The sequence below is a fragment of the Sceloporus occidentalis genome, unplaced genomic scaffold (assembly GCF_023333645.1).
Source record: "Sceloporus occidentalis isolate IW3139 unplaced genomic scaffold, rSceOcc1.0.p SCAF_2, whole genome shotgun sequence".
Taxonomy (NCBI): domain Eukaryota; kingdom Metazoa; phylum Chordata; class Lepidosauria; order Squamata; family Phrynosomatidae; genus Sceloporus; species Sceloporus occidentalis.
In genome coordinates, this window is record NW_028316982.1 from 19611113 (window position 1) to 19631223 (window position 20111).

The 20111-nt window shown below is 40.3% G+C and overlaps 1 protein-coding gene across 1 annotated transcript; it reads left to right on the forward strand.

Moving 5' to 3' along the window:
* The first annotated feature begins 261 nt into the window (after positions 1-261).
* On the forward strand, positions 262-18334 carry LOC149318011 (solute carrier family 2, facilitated glucose transporter member 2-like). The gene is made up of 11 exons (XM_089508842.1): positions 262-311; positions 5333-5428; positions 6011-6201; positions 7275-7399; positions 8362-8477; positions 10137-10299; positions 12832-13022; positions 13471-13575; positions 14304-14405; positions 15296-15499; positions 16825-18334. The coding sequence occupies exons 1-11, from the start codon at positions 297-299 to the stop codon at positions 17026-17028; spliced, it is 1512 nt and encodes a 503-aa protein (XP_089364968.1). The 5' UTR covers positions 262-296; the 3' UTR covers positions 17029-18334.
* Positions 18335-20111: the final 1777 nt, after the last annotated feature.

Here is a 20111-nt window from a genome sequence, read left to right on the forward strand (position 1 = left end):
CCCTGTTAAGTTACAATTATAATGGAATACTTTGGTTATTAGAAAAAGGGAATTAATCACAAGCACTAGCAACCCATGGTGTGAGCAGATGAAATTACTTCTCTGGTAAACCCATGGGTTGTCCCTGGTTACAAGGCACTCACTATTTGTATCTGTTTACTTCCTAACTTCGTCATGACACCTTTGGAATTATTGTTCTATGATGAAGAAGGCTAGGAATCTTTATCTCAGGGCTCTTAGCACCTCAACAGCCCACACTTCTGAGGATTCTGTGGGAGAATCCCAACGGTAGCAGGATGGCAGTTACAGAGGTATAAAACTGATATTGGTTTTTATTATAATAAGAGTGTTAATATGATTACAGTCTCAGCTTTTCTAGTCATGTATGCTTTCTGAAAAGTGTTTTTATTGTCTTGAAGTCTTCTATGATCTTTCTGCAACTTGCTGGTTCTTCATTTGTCTCAGATGAGATGTAATGGTGGACAGAGGACAGTTTGAAAGACAACAACTGAACTGGCTTTTCTCTTTCCCATACCTCTTCCCAGACTGAATTATCTATACTAAACTCTTTGCCTCTACTGGCAAACAGAGCGATTAGATCTTTAGTCAGAGATAGTATATTTCCCTTTAAAAGCTCAAAAGCACTGAGAGACAGACTTAATCTGTGTACACATTTGTTGGCTCACTTTATTATTATTACAGTTTATTTATAAAGCTGTAAATGTGCACAGCTCTGTACATGATCAATTAAGTTAAAAATAGAGACCTGCCTGAGGCATACAATCTAAAGTTGTAAACCTCTCAGATTTTAGATTGACAAGCAAGAGGAAAAACAAGTCAAACATCAAGTGAGGCACTGTGATGACTCTGCCGTCTTATACACATATCTCCATCACTTTCATGATTAAATGTTGTCATTGTGTGTCTTCAAATCATTTTTTACTTATGGCAACCCTATCACAGGGTTTTATTGACAAGATTTGTTCAGATGGGGGGGTTGTCTTTCTCTGAGGCTGAGAGAGACTGGCTTGCCCATGGTCACCCAGTGGATTTCAATGGCTAGAGATGTAGTCCAATGCTCAAACCACTAAACCTACACTGGCTCTCTCATTATTTAAATAAAGGGTTGGAAAATAGGGCCCTAATAACCTCTGTAGTAGAATGGAGGTAGCACAATAATTTTTATAATGCTGGAATTTAGAGCAGGGCAATGAGGATTCAAATCTCAGTTCTAGCACAAATTTTGCTAGGAAAAAAAACATGGGTGGCTATGTTAGTACATGCAGGGGAAACCAAAAAGAAAGTAGGATAACATTTTGCTTGTTGTTGCTTGTTGTTAACTGCCTTCAAGTTGACCTCGACTCATGGTGACCCTGCAAATGAGACTTCAAGACTCCCTATCCTCAACTGCTCTGCTCAGGTCCTACAAGTTCAGGGCCATGGCCTCTTTCATTGAGTCTCTCCATCTGCATGTAGTCTTCCTCTCTTTCTACTGCTTTCCACCTTTCCTAGCTTTATCATCTTTTTAAATGAGTCATGCCTTCTCATGATGTGGCCAAAGTACAACAATTGGTTTCCAGGGAAAGATCAGGCTTGATCTTTTCTAGGACTCATTGGTTTTTCTTTTTAGTCATCCAGAAAGGGGCATGTATTACAGAGATCCATTGCTATGTCTGCCACATCCATAGCCTTCTGTGACTCCATCTGGAAGGAAATGTCTGAGTCAACTCCTCGTGGTGGTGTTGGAAAGAATGATTGGTGATATCCTGAAAAACATGGGAGGCAGTTGCCAGTATATAGAAGTTTCAGCAGAAGGGGGAATAGTGCAGAAATAACTGTATGAGTGGATTCTGCACAGCTAGGAAATCCCATTCCCTTCCCCATTTCATTTTAATATTGGTTATTATGGACAGGAGAGAAGCTCCCACCTATCATAAATAAAGCTGGCATCATGGAATAGTGAAGGCATACATTTTAATAGATGACAAGTTACGATTGGGACAAGACATGCAAAATACTACATATGAAACTCAAAGGGAGATGACACCTTCAAATATGGAATAAGAATGCATTCTTGAGACAATATATAAGAAAGTCTGGGAAATTCCAAAATCTTTCAATACTTGGTTCAAGTATTTTATTATTATTGCCATTTCTTCCATAATATTTGAAATCTTTTCCCCCCCTCTGAGTAAAATTATATTGGCATTAAAATGGCAGTTTACTGTACCTTCTTGGTTATAGCTAGAGAGGGCTGCCAGAGAAGGAAGATGTCTATGATAAAAAAAAAACAGGTCATTTCTTGGCCAGATCTAGAGTGAAAGAATTCTTTTGGTGGAATGCTGTTACAGGCCAGAGAATATTCTGTTACCAACCTCTTGGCTTGTTCATATAACCTTAAAGGAGAGAATTTAACTTATTAGTTACTACAGGCAATGAGCTCTATGTGTGAGAGTGTATATATCAACGGAGAACTGGTTACAGGACATGTCAGTTTAGGAAGAATGCCAGATACTCTGGAATGTAAACAAGATAAGAAACACCTCCACAAGTGTAGCTAGACATCAGATGACACCAGGAGGAACACTAACACTAGGCGAGGTCACTACACTAGGTATCACTACATGACAAGAAAAGGGATGGGCTATAAGATAAAGAGCTTTATCGATTGGTCAACTGAAGAGCTGAGTGGATATTGAAAGAGAATAAAATGAAGATGAGAAGCAGATCTTATAAGGCAGAAGACGTTGTTGATGAACAATGACCATCATTCCTGAAAGCCTGATTCATGATGGTTCTGGTCCCAACCACGTGTGTTTATTTGATTGTTTGTGGAGAGGCCTGTGGATATACAGTACATGTATGCAAAGGGATCTGGTAACACCTTTTAGACAGTAACTGTGTAAAAGAAGTTGTAGCATAAGCAGAAATAATAAAGTTTGACAGCACTTTAACTCTCATGGCTCCATGCTATAAAATCCTGGAATTTGTAGTTTTTGTGGTATCAAGTCTCTCTGACAGGGAAGGATAAATATCTCACAAAACTATAAATCCCAGAATCCCATAGCATGGAGTTATTATGGTAGTTAAAGTAGTGTCAAACTGCATTATTTCTGCAGTGCAGAAGCACCTTTGGTCTACTTCCTCAGATGCACTCCATTCACCTGAGGAAGTAGAACAAGTCTAAGAAAGCTAATGCTACAACTTCTTTTGCACAGTTAGGACATCCACTCGCAGCAATTGTGTCTATTTTTTTAAATAAAAATGCAAACATATCACTTGCAGAACAGCCATCATGGGTCATCTTCTCAATCACACAACTGAGGCTGCTGCCCCCATCACACTTCCCAACTCTTTTTCAACCCCACCTCCCTGACCCATATCCTACCAATATGCCTTTTAGTTATTTTTATTTTATTTTATTTCACTTTTTTCCTGCAGTTCCAGAGCTCTGCTGTTATGACCTAAGCTTATTGTAAAAAAGAAAAGAAATATAATAATAATAATAATAATAATAATAATAATATAGGAGATCAGGCTGCTTAGGAATAGAAACAGAGAAAGGGGAGAGGGAGAGAGAAGGGAACATTGACATCATGTGACTGCCAGTCTTCCAACTGCCTCAGCAGTGATGTTTCACACCTGTGAACTTGTGTGATTGCAAGGTCATTGATGGGTTTCCCTGTCAATGAAAAGGGATGCAGCAGCTATGGGTGGAGGACAGAGCAGTTACAGATCAGAGGCGTTGTTGTGTGATATATATTGCCAAATCCATTTTTTCCTAGTCTAATCACAATTTGAAAGCTGTGTGCAGTAATTTCCTTAGAGGGTATACAGACAGGCACTTGGTGCCAGTCTGCACATGAACTAGGGCTGTGGTAGGGCTGAGAATTCACATGCTCCAAGCCCTTGTTCTGCTGCCCATCTGCCATTATGGCGCACACTCATCCACACGGGCAGTGCCATGCCCAAATGGTGTTCTGCGGAAGTGGCATCATCACGGTGCACGAGTGTACCTGTGGTGCCCCTTCCAGGACACAAAAAGAATCTGCCAGGAAGAAGGTTCTTTTTGGTCCTTCCAGAAGAAGGTTGATGTGGCCTCCATCTAGGCCTCAAAGGGTTGATGTTGAGCCGCCTGTCTGTAGAGGCCCTTCATTTCAAAGATGCTACAAAATCCCTTTGCATACTGATATTCCAGGCTAACACAGCTGTGTCTGAATTCTACCGCTGTGGATATACAATTTGTATTAATGTTAGTATTTTCTGGAATCTGCAGGGAACTATTAAACAAATAAACAAATGTATGGCAGCTGGCATCAGGGACAATCCTGATTCCTCTGTCACTGCTATTTACCAAATGTCTCAAAAGAAATAAATTAGCATGGCAATGCAGGATAATATTTCCAGATGGATACAGCCCTCTGTGCCTTGAGTCCTGTCAGCCTGAAGGACTGGAGTCCCCCAATACAAGCCTGTCCAGGTTTTGAGATCTGAAGAGAAGCCCTTCTCTTAAGTCTTCCTCCCAAAGAGGCACATCTGGTGGAGATGCAAGAGATGATTTCTCAATGGCCTTCCCTATTCTCCTTCCATCAGAATATTTATTTAGGCACACTTTTGGCAATTGCTTGCTGGGTGGGTGCTGTATTATTTATTTGTTTAAAACTGTATTATGGACAGGAGAGATTTTTTTTAAATTTAATTGTGTTTTAATGTTTGTGAAGTGGCTTGAGTACCATTTTGGGGGAGAAAGGTGGGATGTGAATAAAACTGATGAAATGATTTAAGAATGCATTGATGCTCATCCCACCTGTGGAGTCTGGTTTCATTGGACCTGCAACTAGGCTGGCCATTATAATTTAGTAAACTAGCTCTTAAGTGGAGCCTTATATCTGGATGCAAAAGGATCCAGATGAAGAAAGGAAAAGAAAGGAAAATAATAAAAAAGATCTGTTCAAGATGTGTCTGCTTCTGCTACCTGCTGCAAAAAGAAGTGATATGGCACAACTTTTAATACCCATTCATTTAAATATTTACTTAATGTGATACTCATGTTGTAGTAGGTAGGTGGCTCAGATCTGATACCTGCCACCTGTTTTGTACAATATATCAATAAAATCATGTGAAATTTTAATGTTAGGTGAAGCAGTTGCCTTATTTTTGGCTGTTTGGAATTATATCTGTTTTGGGTAGTTTTTTAAAGGTTTCAGATCAATGGGCTGGGATATAATGCTTATCAGATCTCTTTCCTCCCTGCTATTCCTCTCTCTAACCTCCATCTGTGATGAGATGACACCAAGTGACACTGTATCCTCATTTATTACCCCTTTCTTAGGATGTCACACCTGCTCTGCTTCTCTCAGTTTTCACTGCTGTGCTGGGCTTTTTCCAATATGGATACTGCATTGGAGTCATTAATGCTCCTCAAACGGCAAGTAAAAATGCTTAGCTTTATTGTTTCAATATTGAGTACCATATATTGTACTTGGTCTGGGGTTACATTATATCTCTTGACCTTATAAGGCCAAGGGATGGCTTTCCAAGTTTTTGCCAAATGAGTCACTCTGGCAAACATGATTAGGCAAGACAGTGTAAACTTGTAAGAAATCAGCATAATGAAGGCCAGATTCAGATACAGTGTCAAATCCTAGCTTAGTATTATGTGTACAACCCTGTTCCTCATAAAGCTTGAAAGTAACATGCTACAGCATGGCCTACAACATGGTAGTTTGGTTGTAATAACATTAGAAATGTCATTACTTCTTCAAAGCTATGTAACCACTAATAACACAATACTTTCCTTTGCATCTATACTTGATGCCAACTAAATCCTGATTTGCCACAATGTACTGTGTGAATAGCTTCTAGTGTTTCAACAATTTACTGAGCTCCTTATAGGGCAAACATCACATTATTATGTATTTATAAGCAGCTCTGGGGAAATTGTTTTAAATAATTACATTTCATAACAAATAAATAAAGTACACGTAATTACTTTTTTTCATCACCACAGATCATCATGACCCATTATGCTAAGGTGCTGGGCATTATAAGTGATCAAGAAGCAGAGATTGATAGTGAACGAGATGAGGCACTGAAAAACCCTACTGTCATAATGCTCTGGTCTTTGTCTGTGGCCATGTTTGCAGTTGGTGGAATGATTTCTTCCTTCACAGTTGGATGGATTGGAGAAAAGATGGCAAGGTGAGGAACAGTCAGTTTTGCCTTGGTCTCACAAGTAGCCAGGCAGAAACATTTCCAATAACATGCAAATGGGGGATGATGAGTGTGACAATTCTCATCGGCTAATGGGAGCTACTACATTATCATCAGCATTAGTTTGTCACTGTAACAAAATTACTGTGAGGAGGCATCCATGAAGACTTTGGGCAGATAAATCAAAACTAAGTAGCCAAGCAGCCCGACTAATTTTCATGGAATCAGTATAAATACTGCTTGTAACATGGATGTGTTCTTCAGATTGGCCTTGAGAATGGCAAGACACTGTGGCCCCAGACTGTGTCCTCTTGTCGTGCAGTGCTGTGAGAAGCATCTTGTGGCCCATTTGATGGTCATCCCATTCTGCCTTGTCCACTAGAGGTTGGTGGCTTCCATATCAGTGGGGCAGTGAATCTGTTCTAAATTGCAGACTGAACTTTAAATGTTCTCTCCTAGTTGCTGAATCCTATCCCCCAAATAGAGTTCGCATTCAAACAAAACCCTGGAATAGACTGACTGACCCCTGATGTGGAAGCCACCAACCGCCATTGGCCTTTCCTTCCACTTCTACCCATTGAGAGTTAATACAGTATTCTCTTCCCCACGCTCCTTGCTTTCTCAAGCACAAATCCTTCCTGGCTTCTTTATCCATGGTTAAAAGTGTTATGGCACCTATAGCTTTAATCATGGTTAACATTCAACAGATACACTTCTAATCTGGCTTTTCTACTTCTCTTCAAACTCTAAAGATGGTCCTGGTTAATGCTGTGCTATAGCAACAGGTTTTTAATAGGATGCATGTCCAAGGTTTTGAAGTAGAAAGAAAAAGATGTCCATTTTGCAGATTTTGATTATTGGACTACATATTTACCCATTTTAGCTTTCTCTGTTGTGGAAGTATTTGAGCTTAGAAAAGTTGCCTACATGGACTACAAAAAAGTACCTTCTCATTCTCTGGGAAGTAGCTTGACTAGTTTGATACCATCATACACCAAAGCGAGTGAGATTCAGGGCCTTTTCCCATGTGGATGTGGAATTTATTCCCTCTCTTGTTTCAGAGTGAAATCTATGCTGCTTGTGAATGTCCTTGCAATTGCCGGGAATGTCTTCTTGGGTGTGGCAAAGTTTGGTCCTGCACACGTCCTTATTATTATAGGAAGATTATTGACTGGACTGCATTGTGGTAAGTTGAGGCAGGTTCTCAGCAGAAAATCACTGCTCTCTGAGTTTCCCCAGAAGATTGGCTTGAAATGCTTGGATCTGTAGTTGGCATACAAGATGCCATGAACGAAAGAAAGAAAGAAAGAAAGAAAGAAAGAAAGAAAGAAAGGGAGGAAATTAGGTATAACAAAATGGCAGGAATGTATAGGTTTTGGTAGGCCTGGCACCCATTTATAGCCATTGCTGAGGCACAGGACTGACCCTTACAATATCCAGGGCCTGGCTTTATCAAGCAACAGCAGAAAGCTTCTGCCTTAATCTGTCCACAATGCCCAATAAACCTTTCAGGTGTGGACTGATCCCAGACATCTTCAAAATGCCTTGAAAAGCATTTTAACCCCCACCCCACCCCCCAGATATCAAGCAAAAGCAATGTGAGCATTGCTCATTGCTTGACTTTTCCCCCATGTTATTTGCAAAAGGGACATTATTGTCCATGTATTAACCCAAAAAGTAACGCATCGCAGGTAACTTTTGCTTGTAACCTGCTATTTCCACACTCAGAGTATGACACAGAGGACCCTGAACCTGAGAAACTTTCAGAAGGAGTACCTTTTCCTGTCACTGTTATTCTGTCAGACCCTGAAGAAAGTTACTTTTTGGACTACAACTCCCAGAATTCTCCATAGCTACTGTTCTTGCTGGCTTGCCATTTTGATCTCAGAATAATGACCTCCAGGATCTCTGTACCATGGATGCAGAAAACTGAATTACTTTATGGGACCTCTCTGTTTTAGAGCCTTTAAAACACACAGGAGCCCTGATCTCTTTGAAACATGAACTCCCTTTTGTAATTTCACAGACCTATACCTTCCAAGAAACAATTCTGTTTTAAGTGCTTATTAAAACAGCAGGGATAACTGTTTGTTCTTGGCATTTATTTGCTTTGATTAAGTCATTAAGCTGTACACATATTTTGCCCAGGACTCTCATCTGGACTTGTTCCTTTGTATGTTGGAGAGATAGCACCAATTTCTCTTCGTGGTGCTTTGGGATCATTCAACCAACTTGCTGTTGTTATAGGTATTCTCATCAGCCAGGTACGTAAGTTCACAAAAAGCTAAATAATGCCAAAGCCTATTTTGTTTTGCAACATGTATGGGTCAAGGGCTAAACAGGACACCCAGGAGCCTCTATCTGAAGCCTCCCAGTTCTTCAGTTTTTAATTATATCCAGAGTATGCAGAGATTGCAAACTCTACTATTTAGAGCTCCAGCTCCTAGAATTCCCAATCAGCATTGCCATATATCAAAAAAGTGATTTTTCTAAGACCTGATTTTGTTCTTATTTTGTCCTTCCATATGATTCTAGTCAAATATGACTTTAAAATAAAGCAAATAGTTGCTCATGCTATCACATCTCAGGGATGGGTGGCTGGATGGACAGACAGACAGACAGACAGACATGCTTTTGATGAAATGGACTCTAGTCCATGAATGTATACGGCCATAATGGACATGTTTAAAGTTCCAAGGGGTGCTTCAATTTTAACTAGGATGTTGCTGAATAGAGTTCCTCGTACTCAGGGATCTGTCCATGGTCTTGCAATATACTAGTTGACTGACTGTAGATACTGTACTGTAGCCTTCCCCTAATGTGGCACCCACCAGATACGTTGGATTACAGTCCCTGTCATCTTTAGTCATTAGTCTGTTGGGGAGAACAGTATCTGTAGTGCAACACATTTGGGAGAACTTATTTAGGAAAAACGGACTCAATGGACTGAAAGGATTATTTGTTCATCCTGACTTTTGTTACCATCATAGAATGCTGCGATGGCACATCTGTGAGATCCAAGTGATTCAATTATTTCACCTAACTGTCTGGTGATCTTACATGGAAAACAATTTCCTGATGTTACAATATTATACATTTGTTACTAACCTGTTTGCAGAGGTGGAACTATGTCTTTCCTTTCATCAGTGGCATCACTGGGGGGGTGGTTACGGGATAATAATTATTATTATTATTATTATTATTTATATACCACCTTTCCAAGAAGATCAAGGCAGTTTACAACATTACAATTACAAAATTACAAAACACATAGAGCAAACAAAATCCATAAACAAATACAATAACAATCAAAGAAAATAAAAACATTACAATCTAATGAAATTCATAATTAACTCCTTTCCCAGTCCCTCAACACAGGTTCAAATGGCAAACATTAAATAAAAATACATAGTAATTATAACAATAAAGCAAAATACAAACAAATATTAGAGTAAAACAAGTGAAAAGAAAATAATCCCCATTCTCAACTCCCCATCTCAATCCTAAAATCCAATACAAACTAAAAAAAAGGGGCGGGGAGACAAGACTCCTCCTTAAGTCCAGGAGCCAAGGCATGGGTGGAGCCCAGGTGGAAGGAGGGCAGCAAACACTAACTCAGCCCAGCATTCCCTGGCAGATGGTGAAGAGGAGATGCCTTCTGGTCTTGAAGCTAAGCAAGTTCATTCCTGGCTAGTACTTGGATGAGAGATCAATGAATACCAGGTGCTGTAGGCTGCATTTCAGAGGAAGGAACTAACAAAACTGCTTCTGAGGGTTCCTTAAGAACCCTATGAAATTCATGGGGTCACCATAAGTCGATAGATGACTTGAAGGAACATATACACACTTCTGTCTATAGTTTAGAGAGAGAGAGTGAGCAATATCACATATATCTTATTCAAACAGATCCATATCATCCTCAGGTTCTTGGACTAGATGTTCTGCTGGGCAGGGATGAAACATGGCCACTGCTTCTTTGCTTGTCTGGTTTTGCGGCTGTTCTTCAGATTTTCCTCCTACTGATTTGCCCAGAAAGCCCTAGATACTTGTACATCAAATGTGGAAATCTAGAGGAAGCTCAAAAAAGTAAGGTCATTTCAATATTGATTTATTTTTTGGGTTCTAACAATGTATTTATTTATTTATTTATTTTATACATCCCCTTTCTCCCAACAGTATAATATTTTGTATTGTAATCCTAGGGAGAGGCGGGAAATAATTATAATTATTAGAGGCTACATTTTTCCCCAGAAGCTTCCTCCTTCTGTCTCTTTATTCATTTGGCACTCTTAAGTTAAAAGTCTGTTGTCTTCAGGCAGAGGAGCACAATTAAACTCTAGTTTCTATTACAACTTCATCACTTGGTCATTGATATCTTTTGGAATGGCTGGAAGGCAGCTAACAAACTTCCTCAGCTTTTAAAGTCAGCAAGCATTTTCTTTTCTCAAGCAGATAATTAAACAGAGAGTCCGTGAATATTTAGAAGGGAATGCCATAATCACAAAAAGTTAACATGGGTTTCTAAAAAAACAAGTCATGCCAGACTAATCTGATCTCTTTTTTGATAAAATTACCAGCTTGGTAGATGAAAGGATTGCTGTAGGTATAACATATCTTGATTTCAGTAAGGCCTTTGACAAGGCCCCCATGACACTTTTGCAAACAAGCTGGTAAAATGTGGGTTAGATAACGCAACTGTTAAATTCATTTGTAATTGATTGGCCGAACCCAAAGGGTGCTCAACAATGGCTCCTCTTCATTCTGGAGGCAAGTGACCAGTGGGGTGCCACAGGGATCTGTCCTGGGCCCAGTACTATTCAACATCTTTATCAATGACTTGGATGAACGTATATGGGGCATGCTTATCAAAGTTACAGATGATACCAAATTAGGAGGAATAGTTAATATCCCAGAGGTCAGGATAAAAATACAAAATGACCTGAATAGATTAGAAAGCTGGGACAAAGCTAACAAAATAAATTTTAGCACAGAGAAATGTAAAATACTGCACTTAGGGCAAAAAAAATATGAAATGCATAGATATAGGATGGGGGACACCTGGCTGAATGAGAATACATGTGAAAGGGATCTAGGAGTCCTAATATATCACAGGTCAACAGTGTGATGTGACAGGTAAAAAGGCCAATGAGATTCTAGGCTGCATCAATCGAAGTATAGTGTCTAGATCAAGAGAAATAATAGTGCCACTCTATTCTGCCTTGGTCAGGCCTCACCTGGAATACTATGTCCAGTTCTGGGCACCGCAGTTCAAAAAGGATGTTGATAAGCTGGAGCATGTCCAGAGGAGGGCAACCAAAGTGGTGAAGGGTCTGTAAAGCATGACCTGCGAGGAGAGACTTAGGGAGCTGATTATGTTTAGCCTGGAGAAGAAAGAGTTAAGAGGTGATATGATAGCTTTGTTTAAATATTAGAAGGGGTGTACCATTGAGGATGGAGCAAGCTTGTTTTCTGCTGCTCCAAAGAATAGGACCGGTAACAATGGATGCAAGCTACAGGAAAAGTGATTCCACCTAAACATTAGGAGAAACATCCTGACAGTAAGGGCTGTTCAATAGTGGAACATACTCCCTCGGAGTATAATGGAGTCTCCTTCCCTGGAGGTCTTTAAGCAGAGTCTGGATGGCCATCTGTGGGGTATGCTTTGATTGTGAGTTCCTGCATGGCAAGGGGTTGGACTGAATGGCCCTTGTGGTCTCTTCCAACTCTATCATTCTATGTGCTAAGTAAACTGTGAGAGCTCATGTTTATTGTGACTATTGTATTGCCATTATTACCTTCAAGGATTGTGTACTATCTTCAGTCTGGAAGCCTGAATGCTTTAATAAGGAACAGATATTCTGGGAAAGATGGGCCATCCCTCCCCTGAAAGGCTGCATTCACACTTTAATCACATCTGACATCATTTTAACCGCCATGTCTCAATGCTATGGAATTCTGGGAACTGTAGTTTTGTGAGACATTTAGCCTTCTCTGTCGGAGCACTCTGGTGCCTCAACAAACTACTATTCCCAGACTTTCATAGCACTCAGCCATGACAGTTAAAGTGGTGTCAAACTGGATTGTTTCTGCACTGGAGATGCAGCCAAAATCACAAGGAACCCTGTGATAGAATCAGAGACCTTCTGCATCCTAGGCACTTTCTCAGCCACAGGCCTTCTCCAGCTTCTGTCACTGCTAATTTAATAATGATATGCCAAGAATAACAAACATGAGTGCAAAACACCATTCGATCTGTCTTGATCTTTTCTCAACAGATTAATGGGGTAGCAGAGACACTAAGGTGCCTTTCCTGAGGGAAACAGGCTTGAGTGTGAAAGCCATGTAGTCTCCAATGTTATGCCTGGATTTGACTCCCTAAAATAGTTGTCATGTATTGCTTTGCAGAAAGTCTAACATTTTGTCAGTGAATTTCCCTTTTCAGCCAAATACATCATCCTTGAAGACCTACTGTATGCTTTGATTTCCAATGGCCATCCAGACTCCGCCAGTGAGCATGGCCACAACCTATGCTGGTTGCTTGATACTGGGAGCTGTAGTAGAAAAGTAAAATTTCCAAGCAATGGAAGAAATCATGAACTTTCCTTGCTCTCTTCCTAGGCTTGAAAAGGCTGAGAGGACAAAGCTACGATACTACCAAAGAACTTGAGGATATGGAGAAAGAAAAAGAGGAAGCATCAAAAGAAAAGCCAGTCTCCATCTGGCAACTTGTCACTTCCCCCATCTATAGGCAGCCATTCCTGGTGGCTATTGGAGTCCATATTGCTCAACAGTTTTCAGGGATTAATGCTGTGAGTTTGTCTAGTGATCACTCAGATACAATAATCTACTTACTTATTTGAGAGTAAATCTCAAATAAATCTCATTGAACTCAATAGGACTTATGTCTGAGTAAGCACTTATAGTCCAAGATTCCTAAGAGCCCTGGTGGCGCAGTGGTTAAATGCCTGTACTGTAGCCACTCATTCAAAACCATAAGGTTGTGAGTTCAATACCAGCCAGGAGCTCAGGGTTGACTCAGCCTGGCATCCTTCTGAAGTCGCTAAAGTGAGTACCCAGCTTGTTGGGGGCAATTAGCTTACACATTGTAAACTGCTTAGAGAGTGCTTAAGTGCACTGATAAGTGGTATAGAAATGTACTTGTATATTGCTATTGCTATTGCTTCTGTAGTTTGATGAGAGGATAACCATAAGTGACCACTGATGATTTTAACAGTTTATTTCTTTCTTGTTGGTTAGATTTTCTACTATTCTACTGATATTTTTAACAAAGCTCGCGTTGGACAACCCGTCTATGCCACCATAGGAGTTGGTTTTGTGAACACCGTGTTCACTGTAGTTGCTGTAAGTAAATAGCTATGTGTGTAATAGTTATTTTGAGTCCAGAGAACTGGGAGTCTTCTCTTGCCTGCCATACTGGATGATAGATTTGTGTGATTCTCTTTAACATTGTGCTAAGATGGTTTGCTCTTCTCTTCTTTGGTCAAGTGACTTTCAGTATCACTTGATGTTGTATTAGAAAGTCAACAACTGTTGTTGGTCCAGATCCACATGCCTGCTGTATCTACCCACTGGCTTAGACCTTGAGTGCCAAAAGAGCAAACAAAGTGCAAGGTCAAGTGGAAACATAGCAGCTCCAGAGGAAGTCTTTGTGTACAGAGATATATTGTTCTATGCGGAGCTTGGGAAGTTTGCTCTTTTTTTCTTTTTTGGAGTGTAATTCCCAGAATCCCTCAGGCAGCATGTCCAGAGGCCCATACTCCAAAGGCATAACCTTTCTGAACTCTGATTCTATGATAATACTGTTGTTGTTCTGCACTCCCCTCATGAGCAGCAAAACTATTCCATGTTTAGGTTCTTTAGGATGAGGCAAGGATTACCAGAGGCCCCAGGTGTATCATTTCCACATTTGCTTTATTTTCAGATTTACAACTACAGCAGAAGTGGAGACAAACATGTATCCTAATGGACAGAAACTTCAAAACTGCCAATTGTTGGGTTGCCTATGTTGAGTCAACTGACAATAGCAATATACACATATAGTCTAACTGTTCTTTGTTTTCCACTAACAGATCTTACTAGTGGAGAAAGCAGGGAGACGCATCCTCTTTATGGCTGGCCTATTTGGAATGATGGTGTGTGCAGTAACAATGACTGTCGGCCTTGTGCTACAGGTGGGCCTCTCATTTGTGATCATTTATGTCAATGTTAGCATCAGTTGAACATTTAATGCCCTCTAGCAGAAGGCTCCAGCTATATGAACATCAAACTTGTCTCTTGAGACATGTTCAGTGTAAATGATAGGTTTCTAGGTACTATATTTTATCTGTTTCCACAGAACTGAAGAGGCTTGCTGCGTCACTGTTGAATAAAAAAACTTATACAGTTCTTTAATTTATTTTATAAACGCTACTGCCATATTCAGTTGGTGGGGCTATTGAGCTGTCCTATAGGTCAGAGGTTCTCAGCTTTTTGACCTCCAGCTGACTTGAACCTCAATTTCTAGAAGCCCAGAATATTGCCCATGCTGGGTATGGCTTCTAGGAGCTGAAAAGTAAACTTTTTAAAGGTCCAAGCCAGGGCTCTAGCCATGAATAATTCAGCCTCCACCTATAATGAAAGAGCAAATTATTTATAAACCCAGCTTCTAAATAAGGACTGGGGACAATGTGCAGCCCGTGAGCCACGTGTCGTCTCCCAGGGCCATTTTTCTTGGCCCCAAAGCCTCACGGGGGTAACTAAAATTGCACCATAATTCTGCTTTGAACACCAAAGTAGTAATGGTCCATCTAAATCTGACTTACTCAAATAAGACATTGCATAGGGCAAAATAACATGCATTTACCAGATAAAGCCTTCGGTTTGAATGAGGTCTATGTACAGGTGCCATATTTGGCTGTTACCACATGAGTGGTGGGATAGCACAGGCTGAAGGCAATGGGTTGGATTTGTCCTTTCAGGTATCTTCCACACTTGCCCACTGAGAATGAAGGAAAAAGATGCATTAAAATGCCATGTAACCACTGATGTTGCTAATGTAATTCTGTTTTGCTTTTGTTTTTAGCCCATGATTGGATGGATGAGCTACATAAGCCTGACTTCCGTCTTCCTCTTTGTCAGCTTTTTTGAAATTGGGCCAGGACCAATTCCCTGGTTTATTGTTGCTGAGTTATTCGGCCAAGGACCTCGCCCAGCAGCTGTTGCAATATCTGGGTTCAGCAACTGGTTCACCAATTTCTGCATTGGGATGTTTTTCCCATATGTAGCTGTAAGAAAACCATCAAATTTACTGCATTTATTATCAAGACTGTTGAATGAGGTTTTCAGGCATTCATATGTTTAAAATATAATGAAGGGAACAAAAGAGGGAAGAAATTTAAATGGTGGGAGTTCTAGACAAACTAGACAATCCAAACCTTTGGTTTCTATACTCTCATGATGCCACATGTAACAGCAGAGAGTTACAATGTTGGCATCTAAATTTACTAGACAGTGTCTTGACTAGTGGAAACACCAGATAACTGGACACTGTACTGACATTCCTTGGGGACCCATCACTAAGCTGCCATCTTTGCATCAGAGGGAGATCACTGCATGTTCAAGCAGGACCTGGACAGATCAGAGGCAGTATGCAAAAATTCTGATCTAGTTGGGCACCCTGTAAAGTGAGACATAAAATAAAACCAGAAGAAAACCCATGAGCAAAAACTAGAAAACTGTGTAAAGCTCTGTGCAATGCACTGGGCAAGATATGGCCTGTTAGTTGTGCATGGCTTTTGCCTCTTCCTGCTGGCCTGCAATCTCCCAGACCAATTCTCAGTGAGGGGAAAAAAATCACTTGTTGAAAGGAAAAATTCCCACTCCTGGAAATCTCCAGGCATGACAATGCTTCTCTAAAGCAGGGTGCACCATCTTCCTTGCAGGACCCTGATGGGAATCTGGTCCAAACCAGGGGATCAAAAGTGGTTCCTGACAAAGTTGCTCCCACACCTGATCTAAAAGCACTATGGTATTCAAATGCCAGGTATTTATTCCACACTTAGTCATACTTAGAACAGAGCCACTGAAATAAATGGGACAAGTAAGTCACAACTTAATTCCTATTCATTTCATAGAGCTCTGTTTCAATGGTGTGTGTTGTTTGCCTTCAAGTTGTTTTCTACTTATGGTGACCTTAAAATGAGCCTATCACAGGGTTTTCTTGGCAAATTTCTTCAGAGGAGGTTTGCCATCCTCTGAGGCTGAGAGACTGTGACTTGCCCAAGGTCACCTAGTGGATTTCCATGGCCAGGTAGGGATCCAAACCCTGCTCTCCAGAGTCATAGCTCAAACTACTGCATGACACTGGCTCACATGGTACTCTGACTAAAATACCCCTGCTAAATAAAATACTCTGCTTGGTTCCATGAACAGCAACCTATAATGTAGGCACCACATGGGCTTTTCTGTGCTACCCCTGGAAAGGCCACCTCTCTTATAAGCAGCTACTGTGCCTTATCTGGTGAGAACACCCAAAAGAAAGGCTTTGAATGATTATCTTTGGGTCTGGATATATGACTAACAGGTTTTCTGTCTCTGTTTTGCCTGCCTCAGGAAATATGCGGCTCATACGTGTTCCTGATCTTTGCTTTTCTGCTGATCCTTTTCATTATCTTCATTTACTACAAAGTGCCAGAAACCAAAGGCAAATCATTTGAAGAAATTGCAGAAGAGTTCCGTCGCCGAGACAAGGCGGGTGCCAAAAATCCCAAAGGAGCTACTGAAATGGAGTACCTGGGAGGCAACCAGGAAGCATAGAGGATCTGTGCAAGAAAAGCACTTGAAAAAATGTGTTACTAATGCTTCTGGGAGAAGTTGTGGAGAAAGCATTTTGTTTAAAATGTAAAAATTTGGAAAATAATGCTGGTAGGGTGAGTCTGTTCTGTGGCTTTGGATGGATGCTTTTTGCAGAGCTGTCTTTGCCTTCTTTGGGAGCATAATTTCATACTGTCTTGGGAGTTTTACCCAAAAGAAGCACAGGAATGAACTGCCATGATGCATGAATGGGGGACCTGTACCCAAGTTAATTTTCCTTGTGGGATTTACTAAAGGACAAGAGAGAAGTTAGGACACTACAGAAAACATGGTCATGGGTTATTCTATCATTCACTGTCAGTAATCTGACATTTTGCATTTAGTAGAATCTCAGGGTTCTGTGATATGAGAACATTTTGCCACTTAGGAAATTCTTCTGCTGTTGACTAAGCTTGGCTATATGATTAGGTTGGCTCCTTCACTTGGGATTTTAGTGCATGGATGGGCCACGTGTGGCCTTTCTATTATTAAATCACATGGTTTTGTTGCTCCTGTCACTCCTTTCCTTTTGTTACCCAACTTGCTGCCACACCATCAAGTTTTGACGGCATGCAAACCACCATAAAATCTAGACATTGTTTTAAAAAAAACAAGCATGTGAGGTGCATGGACACTCGTTTTCAAGCTGAGTACTGCCTAAGAAGCATGATTCTGCTCCAAAATAAGGTACACCCCCCCACACACACACACACACATGGCTCTTGTTTTAAAGGGAAATTGATAGGTAAGAAGTAATATGGCTCTCCCAAAATTTCATAGTATAGTGGCACATTTGGCAATGAAGGTGGTGACAGGATGCACCCCCCCCCCGACATTTCCCATTCCTGTTTTAGGTTGTGGGGTAATCAAAAGGGAATAAAATGCTTGCTTTTGTTTCAGTTGTTTTTGTTGATGTGGGCTGAGAAAGGGAAAGTGGAACTCTTTCCCAACTGGTAAATGATTTACCTCTCCTGAAGTCAGGATATGGAAATCTGTATGTTTTCCCCAGAGACAAATAGCAGGTCAGTGGATGGTGGATGTGAGGTTCAGCTTTGGAAAATGATGCTTTAGTAAGGGTTACCTTTCCTTTTCCTGATCCAATTTGGGAGAACCTAATGGCTGCATTTACACTTTTACAAAACCAAGTGATATCTGACCACAAATCTTTCACTGGTTTTGATGCCTGCATTGTGTTTCTTTTCTTGATCTTCACTGTACCCCCTTCTACATGTATTTCCTCCTCTTACCAAGCAATGCTCAGGGATCTCTACCTCCCCCTACCTTTTAAATAAGTATTGGATTGGTACAGTTGCATTCATGAGCTCATATTAAATTTAGTGCATTGTGCCTAAACTAGACAAATGGGAACTTTGCAATGAAATTGTGAAATAACTTGTTTATTTGGAAATGACAGAGTTGTCATGTTTGAAGTTCGCAAAAAAGGCATGACTAATGTTAGCAGGCAAGATGTGCACTGAATGGGTCCGCAGGTTCAATTGTACACATTTACCTAGGAGAAAAATCCTAGGAAAGAAATCAGTCAGAATAAATCTGACTGACACAAGGAAAGTTTTGTTCCTTATCTGCCCAAACCCAGAAAAGTATTGGTGCTCACTAGAATACTATTTAGGATCACACCTCCTGAATGGCCTTATCTGACATCTGATAATTACTATTTGTTAACATTTCTGAAGAAACAGCACATGATGAGAGAACCTCACGCCTGCTGACAATATGTTATGTCTTTGGCCTTAATAGCCCATACTGGAAGCAGACAACTTCAGCAGTAAAATTACTTTGCAGAGTGCTATAATAGTGCATCAACAAAATTTTGATGTTCACTGCTTAACATTGTGGCTTTCTGTTGCCCTCAAGTATGGAACTTCAGCTTGGCAAGCAAGAAATATTTACTGAGGTTTCACTTTGGGGCTTGCCTGCTGCCTTGACCCTGAGCAAACTAGAGAGAATTTGCTATGAGACTAGGGTTTTTATAAATTTAAACATTGCAAGTCTGAAAATCTAGAACTAGATAATTATGAGCCTTCCCCCACCACACAGAGATGAAAGCAAGTAGGTCCATGTAACTTATAGCAACTAAGAGCAGATTGCGAGTCAGAGGTCTCAGAGCTTAGAAAATACCTTTGAAAAAGTAATTCACTATGCAACCTACTACAGAGCCTTCAAAAGTAACTCCTTCCCATTATTGTACAAAAATTGCCACGATTCACTACATTACATTTTCCTTTTCTGTTCATTTTGGGTTCTTTTTGAGGAAGGGGACTGATCTAAAAAAGGAAGAAAATAAGCTGCAAGAAAGGATTTTGGTTTTCCAAAAGCAACAAGAAAGTGTATGTGTAAAGGGAATTTGGTATTTAGACAAAAAGTATCAACATTGCCCATCATTACTATATTGACAAAAAGGGCATGCAAAAATAGTGTGCTACATATAACATCTTTACTTTGAACATATTACATCCAAGCTGTAAGACGCAGCAGATTGCTGGATTGATTAGACAAGGATTTGGAATACCTTTACCTGTCATTAATGGTTAGATGCAATGGTATATACAGGGACAGAATGACCATGAGAACTGAAGACAAATGGAGTGCCTCTCCAAGGTGTTTTCTCATGAACACAGTGAAAAAGATAATGCCCAAAGTAGGAATCTACAAGCTTCCAGAAGTGATGAATTTGCCTTTTAAAAATGTCTAACCACCCTCCAGAGTTTGCCTGCCTCTGACCTAAATGCAAACACAAAGGCAAAACAACAATGGAGTAAGGGAGTACTGCTGAAATCCTTAGTACATTCAATAGTTTCCCATTCCTACATTACAGTAAATGTGAAACCTGACATTCAGAACTGCATGAACAACATGGAATTTTTATTTTATATTCTAAATGTAATGGCATGAATTTAAGATGTTCAGCCAAATACCATGGAAGTAACTCCTGTTGAACCCAGTGGATTCAGTAGGACTGAAGTCATTGGTGTCTGCAATGTGTAACAACACATTCTGAAATGCAAATATCAAACCATGAATTTTCA